Raw genomic sequence first — 20,680 nt, 5'->3', positions numbered from 1 at the left:
AGCTGACTCTGAGCAAGACCAAGACTTGCTGCTATCACCAAGTAACCACGGGCAAACCCTTCTATTTGGCTTTCATTTTCATACCTCTGTGGACTTTGCCGCAGTGGTAAAAAACAAAACCAAATCCCATGGATTTATGAAACTCCCTTCCTTGATCAAAAACTGCTTGAGACCATTGTTTTAAGCCATGTATAGACAAAAAATATAAATTGGATAAAAGATTCTGAAACTTCCCTTTTGAAATTCATGCTCCAGGCAATTTTGTCAGTGGTGAAGGAGACAGAATTGTAGCCAAAAAAAAAAAAAAAGTCTGTGAAGCACTGAAACCTTTTCTGAACATATTACAAGATGCTAATCTAAAGCTAATAGATGCAGAGCTGAAGGTTGATCAGTGTAGTCTGGGAATTATCCAAAAGTATTGCTTAGCTTCCTGTTAGTTTAGCGATACTTCAGTGGGATATCCATATTCCCCAAAGGAAAGTACAGGAATGATGTTTTATCTTTCCTGGCTTCTTTAAACAGAGAGATACAAAGGTACATAGGGAGGTAGAAAAATACAAAAAATGTGAACTGTATGAATTAATAGTATGTTAAGATGAAAGTTGCTTAATAAATCACTAGAACATAACTTAGCGTGCTCTAAATGCTGATATGAGTAAAACTGTTCTATACATGAACTGGAGAATGCACTATAGAAACAATCCTAGTAAGTGAGGTATGGAAATGATGACTGATTTTTCTAGTTCTCTTTACTGTGATACAGGGGAATATAGATGTTAACCATCAGATATGCTTACTGTTTGTAATGTGATACATTTGAAGGTTCTAATTTGGCATCCCATATGTGTTCTTGATTTGCCTCAAAGAGATGACAGTAGAAGTTGGGGATGTAAGATCTCTTGTTTTGTGTTTCCACTGTAATCATGATATTGCTACCATTCTTTTAACAGAGAAATTAAACAACTTGTTTACTTAAGTAATGATTTAACTAGCTTAGTCAACCACGCTGTTTTTGAAGGAGGAGTTATGCAAGTTTCATCCTTTCTGTTGAATGTAGAAAAGTAAATACTACAAATAAGCTTAAACAGAATATGCAATCAAATCAACCTTGGAATAAGGCCAGGCCCTGGCTGTGTCAGTGTGATGGACAGAGAGCTGGGCTCTTCTCCATGGTGCCCAGTGTCAGGACAAAAGGCAATGGGTGCCAACTCAAACATAGGGAATTCTGTTTCAATGTAAGAAAAGCCTTTCTTGCTGTGAGGGTGGTCCAACAGTGGAACAGGTTGCCCAGAGTGGTTGTGGGATCTCCACTTGTGGAGATATTAAAAACCTAACTGGGCAAAGACCTGAGCAACTTGCTGTGTTTTACCCTGCTTAAAATGGGGATGGATTAGCCAATCTCCAGAGGTCCCTCCAGCCTCACCTATTCTGTGGGTCTGGTTTCTGTCACTGGCTTTCCCTGCTCACTCTGGGTGCAATAGGAGTGGGTTGCTATTGGGGTGGTCACTGCCCACCTGCCTTGCTGTCCCTTGGCACCTGGCTTGCTGTCCCTTGCAGAGCAGTTCATTCTTCCTGCTCCTGGGCAACTTGATTCAAACTCGGAAGGAAATTTAAGAGAATAATGTTCAGAAAGTTTCATTTCCTGCTATTTTTTTTTTTTTTTTCTTCACGGTATTCTGTCCAGAACTAGTTTTTTTACAACTGTTTCAACTGAAGACTTAGATGTGGAAGATGAGATCAAGTGTTTTAGGAGCAGCTGGGGTCACTGGTTAGTGTAAGCAACTTGTTGGTCATTTGGGTCTGGAGAAATGAATTGAAGAAGCTGATGAACAAGTCGTGCTGCTTTTCTTACAGGCTTACAGTGTTGTAACTTCACCTTTGGGGAATATTTCTTTTGGTTTGTATCCCTGTAAGATTTTCAGTGGACCTTAAGAGCTAGAAGAGAGTTATAACAAGGCTAGCACCCTGTTAACAAAACAGTCAGGTACATAGAAAAGCGAGCAAAGTGCATAGAGATGTGTCGGGAGAGAAAGGTTGGGGAAAAAAAGAGCAATAAAAGCAGTGACAGCAGAGGGGTGAAAAAAGACCAACAGCCTATGACAGTCATCTGAAAAGATAAATGAAAAGGGTTTTTTCTTACTGCATTAAGGGTGCATGTTTAGTCTTAACTCCTACTTTTGCTCCATTTTTCATTCAAATATATTAAGAAAGCCATAAGGAGCTAAAAACATAATTTATCCAAACCCTTTTTTTTTGTAGATAGCAGAGAGTCCATATGTGAACAGGTAAAGGTGGCTTCATGGGAAACTAGTCTTCATTGTAATTTAGAGCAGCACTACATCTTTAATTTGGATGCTCACAGTGACCTTCCTGAGATGCCATTCCACCAACGCAGCACTACCAAAACCCAAGTTTTGATTATCTCCTGGCCCTTACCTCTTTGCTCTGCCAGGTTTGGTAGTGACACAATAGGAATTAATTGTTTCAAGCACTTTATGGCTCATAGGATTATGCTAAATTCATCTTCAACCACTTATTAAGGCAGATAAAAATAGGAACTTTGATCCTTATCTGTTCTTATCTGTTATACTCATTTCCCTTCTGACATTAAATAAATGTATTGACTCCAAATGAAAGATTATTTTCAATATATTCTGAGGTGTGTGACCTGAACTTGGAGATGAAAGGTACTGCAGAAACTTGGCTGTATGGAATTTAGGGTTTGGACACAGCTACTATAATAGCAACCTCCATTTTGTTCATCTTTATTGAAGCTAATTTTTTTGTATCAAGAGATAGGGATGTAGTGTGATAGCCATGGGTATTTATACAGGGAATGAAATGGCTTGATTTTCTGCCAGGATATTCTAGTATGTTAACCCCTTTGCAATTAATTGCACAGCCTGAATTCTTAATAGCTTGCTTGCAAAGCAGGGGGAGTATTTAAATAGACAAAGCAAGGGTATGTTCTTCTTTTTGGTGTGCTGGTGTGCATGCTTATGTACCTTACAGAGAAGCTTCAGCGCTCTGGAATTCAAAGAGCAAGAAAAAAATTCCAAGATGCGGTCAGGTATGATGCAAACTATCTCTAAAAGAATAGTTTTCAAAATATGCTGGAAGTATTAGTTGTTGCCTGTTATTTCTGCTGGATGAAGGACGTGAATCTGTTGATAAAGTTTGAACACACTTCTGGGACATTTACTGGATCCCCTTGAAAACCAGATAAGAACAACCAAATTTCATTTTATCTGCAAAATCAGTTGTTATTGAAGAGAATGTTTCCAACATGAACGGAGCACATTTAAATGCACTGTCTGCCCGCATACTGTGGACAGGACATGGTATGAATGAAATGAAGCTGTGTGAGGGGAAGTTCAGGTTGGACATGAAGAAAAGATTCTTCAGTGAGAGAGTGGTTGGTCACTGGAGCAGGCTCCCCAAGGAAGCGGTCATGGCACCAGGCCTGTCAGTGTTCAAGGAGCATCTGGTTGTACAGTTTAGTTTTAGGAAGTACTGTAGAGTAGGGGGTTGGACTCTATGATCCTTCTGAGTGTCTTCCAACTGGAGATGTTCTATGATTCTAGGACTATCTCCTGCATTTACTCTGAAATCCATTTTCCCTTGTCAACACAGTGCAAATCAGGTGGTTGTTATCCTCCATCAAGAAATCATTCCACTTACATGTGCGTATCAGTGTATCACTTGCAAAGGGAAAGAATGGGACAGAGAAATATAAGTTGTTATTTAATATTACTAACGTTACCTATGTGCAAAATGTTTAATTAAAAAAGTGCTACATATATTCTGTGCACAAAAGTGCAATCCCATGCTTGTGGAGGGACAGAAGAGGTTGAGGAGCTATTCTCTTACTACAGGACCCACTGCCTTTTTAGCATGTGCAGTGCAACTCGTGTGTACGGTGATGGTGCCCTTTGCCCACAAAACATCTTGTCATTAATGACAGCCACGATAGCTGATCTTCATGTGCCTTGAGGCTGCAGTTCTGTCTTGCAGCCCCATGGCATGGGCTGGGGGAGCAGTTTCCTGTCATTCTACTTGTTGAAGATGGAAGTATGTTTGGTTTGTAGTAAGCTTTATCTCAAGGTATGTATAACAGATTTATTTTCAGTACAAATATTTGGTTTTGTCATACTGAACTACAGTGTGGAGGAAAGAATGAGATGATATATGTTATTGTTATAGCATGGATTATTATCTTTCCTTCTCATTCCTTGTGTCTCACCAGCTAGACGCTGCTCCTATGTCACAAATTGTCATCCTGTGTTTGGTCAACACCTTTAAACAATGCTGTGGTTTATGATGTTATTTGTAGGATAACAGGGGAGGGTGGCTTGCTATTGCTGCCTGTTGTTCTCTGTGGGTTCTCTATAGTTTTCTGCAACAGTTTCAGGGGAAATTTTAACCTTTTGACGAGCTAATTTCTCATCTCAAATAATTGTACAACCATGGTCTCCCTTGATAACAAACTTTGTAATGCAGATGAATTAGAAAACCCTCTCACTTATTTGTTCCATGTTTGGACCTACACAAATCCAAACAATAGTATCATTTTGTTTTGTGTTTCAACCTTGGAGTAGGACTGAGCATTGCTATCACGCTTTCACCTCCAGGCAGCTGGGGAACAGCCTGCTCTGGCCGGGCAATGCCAGCAAGGGGCGGATTAAAGATCCGCTGCACTGCGCGGGGTATCCTGAGTCAGGTAGCATGAGAAACGGAGTTAAGAAAGCAAACCAACAGAAGATAAAACCTACAAGCAGGTCCTTTCTGCTGGATGCAGAGATGAACTGGGACCAGTTTGACCTGTCCTGGAGATGGCAGCATTGAGCAATTTATTTTTTAGACTTGGCTTGCAACACTTGTTTCCTACTTAAGAGGTAAGTTACGCGTACGGTACATTTCAGCCCTGTAAACAGCAGATCACGTTGAATATTCAGTTTAATTTAGCATATATAATGGTTCGGGGAAATACGGTTAACTGCTTGACACTACACGGCAGAAACTCCTCTGGGGCCCTTCCCTCGGCCGCCCCGCCGCACGCCACGGGGGCAGCGCCCAGCCTCCCGCTCCCCGACAGCGTTTTATTCGGGGAGCGACCGCGCTGGCAGCGCCGGGGACGCGCCGCTTCGGGCCACGTATTAGCCGGAAGCGGTTCCCGCGGAGCGGAACGGGACCCGGCCGGACGGAGGAAGCAAGCGGGCACGCCCGCACTGCCGCCGCCCGCTGAGGCCCCGTCGCCCCCCGTAGGCCCTGGGCTGGGGGAGCGGCCGCGGCCCCCCGGCTCCCTTCACAGCGGCCCGCGGCGGCGGCAACCGCGCGGCTGCCTCGCCCTGAGGGGCGGCGGCGGTTCCGCGCTCAGGCCTGCCCCGCCGTGCGCGGTCGGCGACAAGGGCTGCGGGAAGGAAGGCGGGACGAGGCTTTCCGCCTGGCCGGGCCCGCCGCGGCGAAAGCCGCCACACTGCAGAGGCTGCCGGCCGCGGTTATAAATAACACGCCGCTGAATGGCGTCTACGCCTCCTTACTACGCGCCGCGCCTCAGCCTGGCCGGGCGCCGCCGCCGCCGTGACGGACAGGCGGCAGCACCAATGGGGGCGCGGCCCCCGGCGGGCGGTGCAGCGCGGGGCCGGGCCTGGCGGTGGCGGCCCCCGCGGCCGCGCTGAATGAGGGCAGGGAGGGAGGGCGGGGAGCGCCGGGGCGGGCCGCGGGGCCGCGGCGCTGGGCTGGCCCGGAGCCTGGCGGCGGCGGCGGCGGCTCCGGGGATGGTCCACGCTCTGGCGCCGTCACGTGTTGTTCTCCTTGGAGTGAGCCTGAGCCGCGGCGGCGGCGGGCGGAGGGGGCTGGACTGGCGAGCGCGGCCCCCGCCGCCTGTTTTGGTGCGGGGCGCCGGGAAACTCCGTGAAGAAGCCGGCGGAGAGGGAGTCGCCGCGGCGGTGCCCGCTTCCCCGCCGGCCTGGGGCACGGGAGGGGGCCGCGCTGCCGGCCGCTGAGGCGCTGCCGACTGGAATGAAGAGGAGGAGGAAGAGAGGATGTTCCTTCGGCACTCGGGCTGCCTCCCCTCCCGCCGCTGCCGGGCTGCGCCGTGTGTGGAAATGGCACTTTCTCTGCCTAACGAGATGGGACTGAATGGGGTCGCCAGCCTCCTCCGCACGCCCGAGCGGGAGAAGCCGCAGCAACCTCAGCGCTGATATTTGGGGAAGAGGGGGGTTGCGTTGTGGGCGGCCTTTTTTTTTTTTTTTTTCCTCCCTCCCTCCTTCGTTTTCGCTTTTTTGGGGGAGAGGGAAGAGGGGGAAGCAACGAGTATTTTTGGGTGCAAACCCCGCACTTTGCAAAACAGTCTCCGCCCCCAAGAGGATATTTAATCTGCAACAGAAATCGCTACTCGCGGAGGCAAACTTGAGCCGGGGAAGGGGCGCAGGGAGCGGAGGAAGGACCCCCGCCCGCTCCCGGCCCCAGCGGAGCACGACCCCCGCAGGGGAAGATGCGTTTCTCTTTCCCGGCGGCTGCTCTTGGGACGAGACTTTCGTCTGGACTGATCGGGACTGGACTTTTTAAGGACGCGCTTACCCATCTAAGGGCGATCTGGGCATAAACAGCAACGCAAACTCTGATTTGGTGCTGGAAGCTGCCTCTGCCACTGAACAGCTGCTCTCACCCTGCCTCCGTCCCTCCCCCGTCCCATTCTCAAAAGAGGATCCTGAGCTATTTTGCTGCCTTTTTTTTCTTTTTTCTTTTTTTTTTTAATTGTTGTTGCATGAATTTTATTTTAGGTGGTTGCCTTTTCCAGCTGGCTGGGCTGTTCTGGGGTCTTGCGGACTGCTAGCTGCAGTAACAGCTCCACCACCTCTCATCATGGCTAGCCCCACAGATAACAACGAGGGCTTCTTCTCTGATGTCAGAAAGGTGGGTTACTTGCGCAAACCCAAGAGCATGCATAAACGCTTTTTTGTGCTGAGGGCGGCCAGTGAGTCTGGACCTGCACGGCTGGAGTATTATGAGAATGAGAAGAAATGGAGACATAAGTCAGGGGCCCCCAAGCGCTCCATCCCACTAGAAAGCTGCTTCAATATCAACAAACGGGCTGACTCCAAGAACAAGCACCTGGTGGCCCTCTACACCAAGGACGAGCACTTTGCCATCGCAGCTGACAGTGAGCCTGAACAGGAGAGTTGGTACCAAGCGCTGCTGCAGTTGCACAACAGGGCCAAGGGACACCACCACCTCCATCACCACCACCACCACCACCACAGCGACGTCACCTTTGGAGGCAGCAGTGCGGGACTGGGAGAAGCAGGTGAGGACAGCTATGGTGAGGTAGCCCCAGGCCCGGCTTTTAAGGAAGTTTGGCAAGTAATTCTGAAGCCTAAGGGGCTAGGCCAGACAAAGAACCTGATTGGCATCTACCGCCTGTGCCTGACTAACAAGACCATCAGCTTTGTGAAGCTGAATTCAGATGCGGCTGCTGTGGTGCTGCAGCTGCTCAATATCCGCCGCTGTGGTCACTCTGAGAACTTCTTCTTCATTGAGGTGGGGCGCTCGGCTGTCACGGGACCCGGTGAGTTCTGGATGCAGGTGGATGACTCGGTGGTGGCACAGAACATGCATGAAACCATCCTTGAGGCCATGCGAGCCATGAGTGAGGAATTCAGGCCCCGCAGCAAGAGCCAGTCCTCCTCAAACTGCTCCAACCCCATCTCTGTGCCTCTTCGCAGTAGGCACCACGTCAACAACCCTCCACCCAGCCAAGTGGGGCTCAGTCGTCGGTCCAGAACTGAGAGCGTCACGGCCACCTCTCCTGCCGGTGGTGGAGGTACGGGTGGCAAACCCAGCTCTTTCCGGGTTCGAGCATCGAGTGATGGGGAAGGCACAATGTCAAGGCCTGCCTCTGTGGATGGTAGCCCAGTTAGTCCCAGTGCCAACCGGACCCATTCGCACAGACACCGTGGCAACTCCAGGCTCCATCCTCCACTCAACCACAGCCGGTCCATCCCAATGCCTTCTTCACGCTGCTCTCCTTCAGCCACCAGTCCAGTCAGCCTGTCATCCAGCAGCACTAGTGGCCATGGCTCCACCTCAGACTGCCTGTTTCCACGAAGGTCTAGTGCTTCGGTTTCTGGCTCCCCTAGTGATGGTGGATTTATTTCTTCTGATGAATATGGTTCCAGCCCGTGTGACTTCCGCAGCTCTTTTCGCAGTGTGACCCCAGATTCATTGGGACACACCCCACCAGCTCGGGGCGACGAAGAGCTCAACTACATCTGCATGGGGGGGAAGGCCACCTCCTCCTGCTGCAGCCTGGCAGCCCCCAATGGCCACTTCATCCCCCGCACCTCCCACCCACAGCAGCAGCCCCGCTACCCTAGCACGCCATGCTGTCCTCGAGGTGGTAGCGAGGAGGCTGCCGACTTGGAGAAGGCATTCAGGAAGCGGACTCACTCTGCAGGCACTTCGCCCACCATCTCCCACCAGAAGACACCCTCACAGTCTTCTGTGGCCTCCATTGAGGAGTACACGGAGATGCTGCCTTCTTACCCCTGTGGTGGCAGCCGGCTGCCCTCCTACCGGCACTCAGCCTTTGTGCCCACTCACTCCTACCCGGAGGAGTGTCTGGAGATGCACCACCTGGACAGCAGCCATCATCGGACCAACTCTGCCCCGCACACAGATGACGGCTACATGCCCATGTCACCCGGTGTAGCCCCTGTGCCCAGCGGCGGGGGGCCCCCCAAGGGTGGAGACTACATGCCCATGAGCCCTAAGAGTGTGTCAGCGCCACAGCAGATCATCAACCCTGGCAGGGGGGGCCGCCACCCTCCAGCCACGGTGGACTCCAATGGCTACATGATGATGTCCCCCAGTGGCAGCTACTCCCCTGAGAGCGGCTCTGCAGGCTATGGCAAGATCTGGACGAATGGTGCCGGCCACCACCCAAAACTCTCGGTGGAGAGCAACGAAGGGAAGCTCCCCTGCGGCGGCAGCGACTACATCAACATGTCCCCAGCCAGCGGCTCCACCACTAGCACCCCGCCTGACTGCTACTTCGGGGCCGTGGGGCAGCCGGGTGTTGAGGAGGCCGCTGCCACAGCGCACCACAAGCCCATCTACTCCTACTTCTCGCTGCCGCGCTCCTTCAAGCACGTGCACCGGCGAGGCGGCAGCGGGCCGGCGGTGGCGGGCGAGGAGGGCAGCCCCCAGCCCCGCATCGCTCTCGGCTCCGGCCGCCTCCTCTACGCCGCCGAGGACTCGTCCTCCTCCACCAGCAGCGACAGCCTGGGCGGCGGTGGCGGTGGCTCGGAGGGCGGCCCCCCGCCGCAAGCGCAGCCTCCGCGCAAGGTGGACACGGCCGTGCAGACCAAGGGCCGCCTGGCGCGACCCACGCGGCTGTCGCTGGGCGGCCCCAAGGCCAGCACCCTGCCGCGGGCCCGGGAGCAGCCCCCGCTCCTCCTGCCCCCGGAGCCCAAGAGCCCCGGCGAGTACGTCAACATCGAGTTCATCGCCGGCGACAAGCCGGCCTTCCCCTCGGCCGTCCTGGGGCTGGGCTTGCCGCCGCCGCCGGGCAGCGAGGCAGCCGAGGAGTACATGAACATGGAGCCGGGGCCGCCGCGGGCCCCCTGCACGCCCGGCTTCGCCGCCGCACGGGCGGCCCCCGCGGCCCGGCCCGGCCGAGGCGCGGCCCCCGGCGGCCGGGACTACGTGACAATGCAGCTGGGGGGCGCCGCCGCTGCCGGGGGCTCCTGCTCGGACTGCGCCGACAGCCCTTCCCCCTGCTCGCCCGCCCGCTTGCTCAGCTACGCCGACGTGCGGGCGGGTCGCTCCGCCGCCGAGAAGCCCCCGCCGGCGGCGGCGTCGACGGCATCCCCGGAGCTGCCGCGGCCACCGGCCGAGCTGTCGGCGGCACCGCCGCGTTCCTCCTCCCTGCTCGGGGGCCCCGGCGCGGGCAGCGCCTTCACTCGCGTTAGCCTCAGCCCTGGCCGCAACCAGAGCGCCAAGGTGATCCGCGCCGACCCGCAGGGCGGCCGGCGGCGGCACAGCTCTGAGACTTTCTCTTCCACGCCGAGCGCTGCCTGCGGGGCGGCGGGCGGCGGCGGGCTCGGGGCGCCCTTCCCCTGCGGCGGCGCGGGGGGCGCCGAGGAGGTGAAGCGGCACAGCTCGGCCTCCTTCGAGAACGTATGGCTGCGGCCCGCCGCGGGGGAGGCGGCCGGAGCCCCCGCGGGCCGCCGGGACGCGGGAGCCGCGCCCGCCCTAGAGAACGGGCTCAACTACATCGACCTGGACTTGGTGAAGGACTTCAGCCACCGCCGGCACCACCTCCACCCCCCCGCCGAGGGCGCCGCTCTGCCGGGCGGGAAGCAGCAGCCGCCGCCGCCGAAGCCCCCGGGCCAGCCTCGCGGGAGCGGCCACTCCAGCGACGACTTGAGCGCGTACGCCAGCATCAGCTTCCAGAAGCGGGAGGAGATGTAGGAGCCGGGCGCCCGCCGGGGAAGGTGAGCCGGGGGCGAGCCGCAGCTGCGCTCCGGGAGTTGAACGGCCCCGGGCGTCTCTGTGAGGGGGAGAGGGCCGAGGTGGGGCGTTGTGGTTTATTCCCGTCGGGAATGCCGGCTGGCGGCGGGCACTGTGCTCCCATGGGGAGGCCTGGGGAGCGGCTCGAGCGGCGGGGATGTGGCATGTCAGGTTGGTTTCGTGGTGTGTTTTGGCCTTAATATCTGCAGCATGTTTTAGTGGCAAGAGCATCCAGGAGCACAGCATCCCTGCGAGTGGCCCTCACCTGCCCTGCATGGGCTGGAGGGTTGCTTCATGGATGTGCCTGTTCAGGTGGGGATCTGAAAATTACTTTTCAGAATTGGGTGTGCTTCAGACGTGCGTGTAGGGGCAAGAAAAAAAAGTTGAGTTAGCTATAGCACAGGGCTGGAAACAGGAAACTCACATTGTAATCCTAGTTTGGCCAGTAATCACTGTTGTGGCCAACTACGCCAGCTCTTGCTTTCCCATGTGCAAAACACGGCTAATGGCATCTACCTCACAGGGCTGTGTTAATTCAGTTTTGTTTGGAAGGTGTTTTGAGTTTGAAAATGGACTTCAAAGCCTGTAGAGTGTTATATCTGTCACTTGTGTTTCAGCTGATACTGAGTATGGTTGTCCCATGCTCACAGCAGTGTTAAAAGCTCCACAAGGAATGGGTTCTATGAACTGTGTCTTTGACACTGACTGATGTGTTCTTTTTTTCCTTTTAGCTTTTCATTTTCATTTGTGAAAACAAACTTCAGCCAGGCTGTTACACGTTGATTACAGGCGTGTAAGATGAGTAGGAGCATTGTTACAAGTAATGTGATGTTTCTGCTATGTGGGAACTTCATGCAGCACATAAGAAATGCATCTTGTTTAGAGCGCACAAAGTACAGTGCACCTGTGTGAGTCCTTTCCTGGAAGGTGAAGACTGTTTCGGTGCAGACAAGCACTGGTAGCTAGCTACCCAGTTAATCTTGTTCTGACACTTGACTTCACTAGTTTTCTACATACTTGAGCAGCAGCAATCACAGTTGTTGAAGTAGATGTTATGAATATGTGCAATAACATTAGGGGATGAATCTCATGCCACTGTTTACATTGTAAGTGTAATAAACTTACTATCAGTGTTGCTTGTTCGCTCTGCTGAAGGGAACACTGAGGGCTGGTCTTGGTACAATTCCTGGGATCATATGTTCACCATTTTTATACGTATTCCATCCTTATAACCTGAACAAAACCAAAACAGTCTTTGAGCATTGCTATTTGGCCTTTGCTGCTGCTGCCTGTTAGAGCAATGCAGTATTAGGTGTTAGTCTTGATGTGACCTATGAATACCAGGTTAATTTCAAAGTTCAAGGTAAGGTTTAAGATCAGCGCAGATCTTGCTGGTCTGGTTCAAATGGTAACTGGTAGGAAATGGTTATTTCTGTGGATACCTGACAGGGCATGCTGGCTGTCGCAATACACTGTCTTTGACCAGACTTATGCTGCCACACCCTTCTCCTGCTCTGGGATGTGCTTGCGAGAGCCTATCTAGACTGTCTTCAGATGCCTCTCACCACCCTGGGAATTTGTATCTGCCTAGGGCAGCGTTGGTGTTACGAACTCTTCAGGAGGGAATTTTTGCCAGAGGATACAGCGTGTTGTGCTATAAGTCACACTGCTTGGAGCATCGCTTTTCCCCACCCTCTGTTGTATGCTAAGATTGGGGGAGCAAGTGTGAGAGAAAATTTTCTGTTAGCATGTGGATAAATAATAAATGTGTGCAAGAGTATGAGAATGCAGGTCTGGGGGAGAGCAGTGTCACAATTGTTTACTTACACAGGCTTTTTCCAAGTGTAGACAACTTCAATTGATCCTGTGTGTCGTCTTTAACGTAAAAGCTGTGGCAGTGTTGTCCATCATGGTGGTAGGTAGATACCTGCTGTGACTATCTTGTTCGGTGGAGCATCAGGATGTGGAAGACCTGATACAAGAATGTGCTGAAAAAGATGCAGATGTTTTTCAGGGCAGTGTTGTGAAAGGTAGTGTCTAACAGAGTAACCGCTGTTTGAAGTTGGTTCTTATTTCCCCAAATTAGGGCTGGACTGAGCAAGCATAGCTTCTTCTGGGAGGCAGGGGAAGAGTCAGGCTGTAATTATATGGGAACTTTGTAGCCATGGCTGTTCCCTTTCCCTTCCCACTATAAAGCTGTGTTAGTTGCTTGTAGCTTTCTCAGACATTAACCCTCTAGGCTCTAATTTTCTGTGCTAGGTTTCCTGCCATTAGCTGAAACTTTCCTCACAAAATTCAACCCAACTAGCTCATCCGTTGTTGAGTGTGTTAAGGAGAAACCTCACCCCAACAATGTTTTGTCTGTGTTCAACCATTTTTAGAGCTGATTTTTTACGTGCTCTTGTGCCTTTTTTTGCTTTGGAGGTGGGACTTAGGTTTGGCAGGGGAATTGACCCATGTAGGTTATACCTTGTGCTGTTCTTGAGAATATCTGCCTGGAGGTGAGTGATTTACAGTCCTGCAAACAGTCTGTTTGCACATGCCTGAAAAAGTTGTTGAGCACCTTAAGCTAAACTGTGCTCTTGAAAAATCCATGTGCAGTGGTTCCTGGAGCACCTCCTTCCTCCTTTTGCTGACCTTGGTGTCTGCAGAGTTGTTTTGTCAATTCTCACTCCTCTCTCCAGCTGCAATTGTGCAGGTTATTTTTCCCCTTTTATTAAATATGTTATCCCAGAGGTGTTACCACCGTCACTGATGGGCTTGGGCTTGGCCAGCAGCAGGTCCATCTTGGAGCCAGCTGGCATTGGCTCTGTTGGACATAGGGGAAGCTTCTAGCAGCTTTTCACTGAAGCCACCCCTGTAGCCCTCCTGCTACCAACACCTTGCCACACAAATCCAATACAATGATGAGCAGATGTGGTGGATATGCTGTGGATCCTGCTTCTGGGATTGCTGTGAGAAGAGAAGGCTTCTAGACGGCGCAGGGGGTTTGAAGATGGTCCACGGATAACTTGTGTTCTAAGTATATAGTCAAAAAATGTTCCAAAAAGGAAACCATTAGATGCTGGCTCTGGAGAAACAGGGAAGGCTGTAGTAGAATAGTAGCATGAATCCAGGTATGTGGCTTTGGTCTCCAAAGCTTCAAAGCAAAGCCATTATTCCCCTGCCTCATTTCCATTTTGTTCATGAGTCTGAGAGCTCATGAAAGTGACTGCTAATAACACCAAATAGAGTATATGTAGCATGAGCAAGTGGTAACTTGGCTCACTCGCAGCTTTAATGATGCCTGTTTTACACAGTGCATGTGTGGTTTGGATTTTTTTGGGGATGTAAGAAAAAGGAATACAGTACAATGAGAATACAGTACAATGGGAATACAGTGCAGTGGCATCTATACGGTTGTTATGCCTTTTGTCTGGTTCCAGTTAAAGCAAAGCACTGCTGAGGGGAAGAGCTAAACATTTGTTTGCGTCTCATGAAAATATACATGATGGGTAACAGGAAACTACTCATTTAATCCTTGTATAATATACCTGGGGTTTTTGTTGTTGTGGCATTGCCTGTTTATTGTATTTCTTTAATACTTTTTAATAGTTGGTTTTGTCTCCTCAAGTTAAAAACTTAAGGTGAAACAACAGAAACACAGAAAATACCAAAACAAGACATGCACAATTAAATTATGCTTTTTGGGGGAGATTGTTTCCAAAACTGAAAGAACAGAAGTTCTTACAGTTTTGCATCAGCACCAAAGTAAATACCAGTAAGTTACGAACCTTTTCCACGTTTTATGGGTATAACCATAGACAAAACAGTGCATTTCCCACTGTATGCACACACCAGTTTTTCCCCATACCTATTTGCCGAAATTAAGCCTGTCTCTCCACATAGCTGTGTATTTGCAACTCTTCTGTTTAACAAGATGATAAGCTTATAGTTAATGTTTTTAGGGTTTTTGAGGGTTTGTTGGATTTTTTTGTAATTTAGACAGTAGATCAGTTCCTTTAATCTAGCTGCATTAGATTGTAGTATTGATTATCCCCTCCTCCCCCCTTGATTTTAATAACAAGTTTCTTGGGACTTTTTTGTTTTCCTGCCTTAAAAATTGGAACTGTATGATTTATAAACCAGATCAGTTGATCATAAAGTACTATCTGGACTTCCTTAGCACATAGATTTCATATTTAGTCAGTGTTTAAACTGGCTTCTGAACGTGTTTTAAGTTTGAAAATGAAGCAGGACATTGCAGGGCAAGGATGACGCTCATTTTTAACTAGCAACTGTGGAGAGATCACATGTTTCCTTAGATAACACTTGTAAATAGAGAATTACAACTCTTAAATAAAATGCAGCAAGCAGCTGTGGAGTGGGAATGTTATTTGACCAATATCTTCAGTATGTTGCATTGTTTCAGGAATGCTTTATAGTAGTTGAAATTTTGATATTCCTTAGGACTATACAGTTTTCATGACTTTATAAGTACATGAGTGCAAGTACTGGAAGTAAAGTGTACTTGAATATTCTTTTGAACAAGTTGCAGTAACTCTGTAATAGCTTGTTTGTGAAGAAAGTGGGGTGTTTTTTTCCAGTTTATTGAAGTTCTGAAAGTGGATCTGTTCAGTGCTAATTGTTGTGTAAATAAAGTCACTAGTGAACATAAGCTTAAAAAAAATATTTTGGTGTCCAGTGTTATGGAAGAGAAATAGATACTCTTTTCCAAAACTATTTTGATACTAGATTTAAGCTCTGTGCCAGGTTTCATTGAAAACTAGTTATTGCATTTGATTGACAGAATTATGAAGTACAGTACTCTTAAGAGAGAGGAAGAAAAAGAGGGGAAATGCTGTTCACGGGACCCATGCTGTGGCTAGTAGAGAGACTGTGGGATGCTGACATAAGATAATGGGGAATTAGAGGTAAAGACTGGGGAATAGTTGCAGAAACTGGTATGGGAGGGAGATGGAAATGAGCAGTGGGAATTACTTAGGGGACGCAGAGAAACTGTGGCATGATGATGTGGGTGGGAAGAACTGCAAGGTATTTGTGATCTGAAGGGAATTGGGAGGGTGGCATATGAAAGTTTGAGGACGAGTGTAGAGAAATGTGGAGAGCCTGGATATGCACAGAGAGTTTATTCTAGAAGCGCTCATTTTGCATGGACCTGCAGTTTCCTGAAGGTGTTTTTACTTCCGTATTTTTCTTTTGATCTTTGTTACTGGGATAGATGCTGTGTTACAAGGTGTGTGTGTTCCTTACTTGTGATTAGATTGTGTTTGGGTTTTTTTTAGCTATTATTGGGATATTCTGCTGACCTTAACAGGATGATGTGCATAGTGTGGAAAGCAGAATTTGCCTCTGGCTCTTCTTCCCCAAGTTCTTTGTCTTGTAGCATCCCTGTCACAACCACAGCAGTAAACCACAGGTAGGAGTCTAAATTAAGTACAAGATAAACAAGAATGAGTGAATTTTAACATTAAAACCCATTGATTTCGTCAAATATATACAATGAAAGGAGAACTGCAGTCACATTTGTGTTTTGATTTTGTTTTGTTTAACTGCAGTATTTGTTCCTTACGCTCTGTTACTTGGACAGTTATAAATTTGATTAAAAATGAAGTTCATTAGTTTCATAATTTGTCTTACAGGTTAGTAGATTCCCTTAAAATTGTTTAACTTAAAGAATATCTTGTAAAAAGAAATTTCAAATGGCAAAATTATTTTGGCTTCTTGCAGTAGATCTTATGCTTTTAATTTTGTGGTAGGATCTGCAACACAGATACATTAATATTAACAAATACTTCTGAATTCCCAATTTGTCAGAATGCTAAAAGCTGTCTTTTTGGACATCTGTACGTAATCTGCTATATTAGAATACTTATTCATAAAAGTGAATAGCATTATTTTTACATCTTTTTGGGTTTTTGATAAATGGTGATCGTGATGATTATTATTTTGAGTACATGAGAGAGAGGTAGTAAAGGAAAGATTTTGATAACTTAAAAGATTCTCAAGTTTAACAGCTTTATTCTTCGCTTACAGAAATGATGGAAAATACAACAAAAGCCAAGGTGTGAACAGATAAAGGAGATTTAAATAAGCCTGGCACTCTTAACTAACTAAAAGATGTCTTGATATATATCTCTCTGATCATGTTTGACATATCTAGGTCATGTTCTCTGAAGACTATTATTAGAGATTTAACCTTGGGTAATTGCAAAGTGTATTTTCTTCTGAGTAGTTTTTGATCAGGTAGGTGAGACAGTGAAAGTTTGTGTGTGTTCAACTGCTTGTAATAATTTGAGAGTCTAGTTAGAAGATCTGGTGTCAGCCTCCTGGGCTGTAAGGTGAAACATACCGTTCCCATGGTGTATCACAGAAGACTTGCCTGTGTACATTTTGTCAACTGTTGTAAAATTCAGTTTTTTTGGAAGCTGGGGATGTGGAAGAAATGACCTGTTAAATTTTCAAATAAGGTATGCTTCAGGAAGAATGGAATTACATTGTACACTTTACAGCTAGTAGAGCTGTTGAAGTGTTACTTGTACATTTGAACTGGCTGATGATACATGTTATACAATACAGGAAGGTAGTAGTCTGGGAACATCCACAGCTTTAACTGACTATGTTTCTTCTCCCCCCTCATCATCTGTGTAGGTTGGATATTTGTAACCCACTAGGGCACCTAAGCATTCTACAAGCTTGCTTTGAAGTACAGAATCTGTGTGAATAGGAAAAAATATGAATTGTCTATCAGCCTTGGTTCTTGTCCAGTTTCAGCAGTCTGGCTTTCCGTGCGGTGCACAAATATTTGTTAAGAAGTAACCATGAGGCCGGAACTCCCTAAGCTCAGCTTTGCCAGTCAGTAAAACACGTAACTAGTCTGTGCACAGGCGCTTTCCTTCAACAGCACAGTTCCATGAAGGAGTAAAATGCTCAAACGTGGAGCGGGGGAAACTAAACCAGTGATTGTATGGGTTCCTTCTGCTCTTATTTCACTGAATTGTAGACTTAAAAAACCCCTTAAAAGCCAACCCCAGTCCCCAAACCCCCTTCATTCTCCTCGCAAGACTCCAGCCGTCTAGTAACTAGTGACATTCATGTTGAAACGCTGTGTCCAGAGTTGTGGAGAAGACGTGTCTTGGTTGAGAGAGTAAAAGAACCTCAGGAAGTGTAGATGGGAGGTAGAAGATTGAGTTCATTGCTCCTTGTACAGTGTCTCTCAGCTGGGCTCTTGCTGTTTATCAGTTTGTAAGTGACAGCAGAGGAGTGGAAGGGAGGTGGGAAGCTTGAAACCCCATAGCTGAAGCTGTGACTTGCTCGCTTCAGTTCTGACATGAGCTTCCCGAGCCCTGTGCTGTGTATGAAAGATGCAAAAAGACATCTAGAGTGACAGCTGATGCGTATCAGTGAGGGAACCTTTAGATTAAAACACTGGATGGTGATTCATCTTAAGCATAGCTGTCCGCTTTTTTGAAGAGAAGATTGCTGTGTTAGAAATGGAGATTTTGACCCCTAGATAACAGGGAACAAGTGGCAGGGGAGACCTCTTGGCTTCAAACTTGGAGACAGAGGTGCAACATAATGTGTTTTGCTGCGCCTGTGCCTAACATGTCATAGGGCTGGTAGTCTGCTGCGTTTCCTGGCATGGTACAGCGTGCTTTTTCATGGTACTCGTTCTTTAATGGTGATACCCAGAGATATAAAGGTTGGGCACTTCTGCTGAAATATTGGCTGTTGTTCCGTTTCTGACTCTTGCAGGCACTGTCGGTAGATGACGGAGACATTGTCTGAATGGTCTCTGAAAGATGGGATTCCTTTTCATTTCCTCAGAAAACTTTGTCCTGTCATAATTACCAATTCCTCTCCCATAATTCCTGATCACAAATAATGAATTACTAGTTACTTCAAAATAGCAAAATGTAGCCTATATGGAGCAGAATGTTATAGAATAACAAGGAAATAACAAGTTGTTCAGTCAGTTGTGGCTAAGAAAATTTTCTCTCAGTTTTTTTTCTGCTTTAGAATATATCCATTGAGGATTTTCCTTTCATGGTACAGTTGTGTCTCGTGGAAGTGACCAACAGCAGGTAGCCCAGCTGCACAGTCCTTGAAAGAGGTAGTAGGACAGCTGGGCTTGCTGGAAGGATTTGAAATGACTTGTAGATGTCAGTAAGGTAATGTATTGCTTGTTTTGGTGGGAATGAAGATCTGTGTCTTAGCTGCGTGAAGGAAAAAATGAGCAATACTCACATTTTTGCAGTTATGGTAAATTCACTGTAACCATTTTCATCTGTTGAAAATGAAAGCGACTAACTGAAATCCTTAGGAGGACTAAAATATATTTTGGACAGGTAGGAACTGCTTTGTTAAGTGAAATAATTGCCTCTCTAACCTGCTACATTTACCCTCTTCTTCTTTTTTACATCTTTGCTTGCAGAGCAAAGGCACAGTATACCGTCGCTTCATGCTTTGCTGTGTTATGGTATTTTTAGCACTTGGTCCACTTCTGATTTTCTGTATTGCAGAACACAGTTGATTTTTTTAATTTTTTTTTTTTTTTTCCTAACTAGTGGCAGCTAAACTGCAGAATACTAAATATTTCCTGCCTTTTGAAAAACAAAAGGAAATGCACAAATATTAAATTGCTTGATCACATACATAGAATCAAAGACAGGTAAGGAAACCTTAACGTTTCTGAAGCTTAGGTGTACTGAAAACCATTACAAATAGAGGAAACTTGCTATCTACCGTATGTTCAGGAATCTCATAAAGCAGGCTGGCTGGCACATCCAGGATGTGGTCCTGCAAGATATTTGGGCAGATTTAAGCAGCTTTGCTTTACTGAAAGGGGTGGTCTCAGCTCAGCTGCCTTTACTCTCATCTGTGCGCTCCCCCTGTTTCTCTGTGCTGGTTCCATGCAAGTAAATGGCAACTATAGTTAGGCTGACGTACTATTTAGTAACTGTTTATATTTCCCCCTTTTGCGCATAACGGCATTCAGATTTCTGAGAAACAGCAAAATAAAACACATAAAGAGAAATTTAGTTTGTTTAGGAAGCTGTAGGTTGAAAACTGTAAATATTTTTCTCATTGAAAGTTAATATTTGTTCTAGTGTCAGTATTTTGGAAATAATCTTGTATTTTGTTGACTTTATCATCATCTGGTGAACATGATGCAGAATGTTCTTGAATTCCTTGGATTTCCTGATATGGGTGGATAGCCATGTGTGATTTTTACAACTGCTGTGCACACTCCTTCCTCCATGGCTGCTTCTTGGGAACAGAAGTTAAAGAAGTGGTATCTGCTGCCATCGGGGCAGTTTATGAACATAGCAGTTTAAACAGGTAAATTGTGAAAATGTATTCTAAAAGGGATTGACGTAGCTGATCAATTTATATGCAAGACAGTTTTGAATACTTTAAACAATTTGAGGGTTCTGAAAAATGAAACAAAACTCTTAAACACATTTTATTCTTTTCTGTGTGAAACTTCTTTGCCTTGCAAGCTCTGATACAAGGGAAAAGCCCTTCTGAAGGTGTGCAGGCATGTAGCTAGGGCATGTTTTTTCAGGCCTTTGAACTAGGTTAGGAATGTGTCTCAAGATGGAGGAATGAATAGTTACTTGGTGCTTTTAGCCTCCAGGCTTGAAACTCGCAAGAGGAATGTTATTGTGTCTTCAAAGCCTGTTTCACACAAGCCTTTGTTGAGCAGGAACTTGGAGAGTCTTTGTATTATCATGCACACAACAAAAACAGCCAGCCACCCAATTTGATCTAACTGGGCGGTTCTGGTGAGATGTTTCTTCAGTAGGAAGGCTCTAGAAAATGGGGTGCATATTTTTAATTAGGAAATACCCTTTAGAGCAAAGGAATTGACTACATGGACATTTACCAGCTTGATAAAACTCTCTAATTATACTGATGCAATTCCCCGTATGCACATACCCTCTTTTCCCCTCCTTTCTATGTGATGCTTTCCCAGGAAGAGAGCAAATATTTACATTTCTTTTAAATTCTGTTTTGACCCTGAGGTGGTGGTAGCACATCCCTAGAGAAGGCAAACTGAGGTTGAGAAAGTGGGGAGGTTCAGGTTGAAGTATTTGAGTAATGCTTTCTCAAAAGTAAGTCTGTGTTGAGGACTAAAAATGCTGTAATATACTAATGTTAC

At 47.5% G+C, this 20,680-nt stretch overlaps 1 protein-coding gene across 1 annotated transcript in view; it reads left to right on the top strand.

Annotated features, from left to right (window-relative positions):
- Positions 1-5,770: 5,770 nt before the first annotated feature.
- Positions 5,771-20,680, top strand: part of IRS1 (insulin receptor substrate 1) — a 53,045-nt gene continuing 38,135 nt past the window's right edge. The window contains exon 1 of the mRNA XM_030495140.1: positions 5,771-10,499. Coding sequence (XP_030351000.1) covers positions 6,868-10,476 — 3,609 coding nt within the window. The 5' untranslated portion in view covers positions 5,771-6,867 and the 3' untranslated portion in view covers positions 10,477-10,499. The remainder of the gene's footprint in view (positions 10,500-20,680) is intronic.

The sequence above is a fragment of the Strigops habroptila genome, chromosome 8 (genome assembly GCF_004027225.2).
Source record: "Strigops habroptila isolate Jane chromosome 8, bStrHab1.2.pri, whole genome shotgun sequence".
In the NCBI taxonomy this organism is placed as follows: domain Eukaryota; kingdom Metazoa; phylum Chordata; class Aves; order Psittaciformes; family Psittacidae; genus Strigops; species Strigops habroptila.
This window is presented reverse-complemented; position numbering and strand designations above follow the sequence as displayed.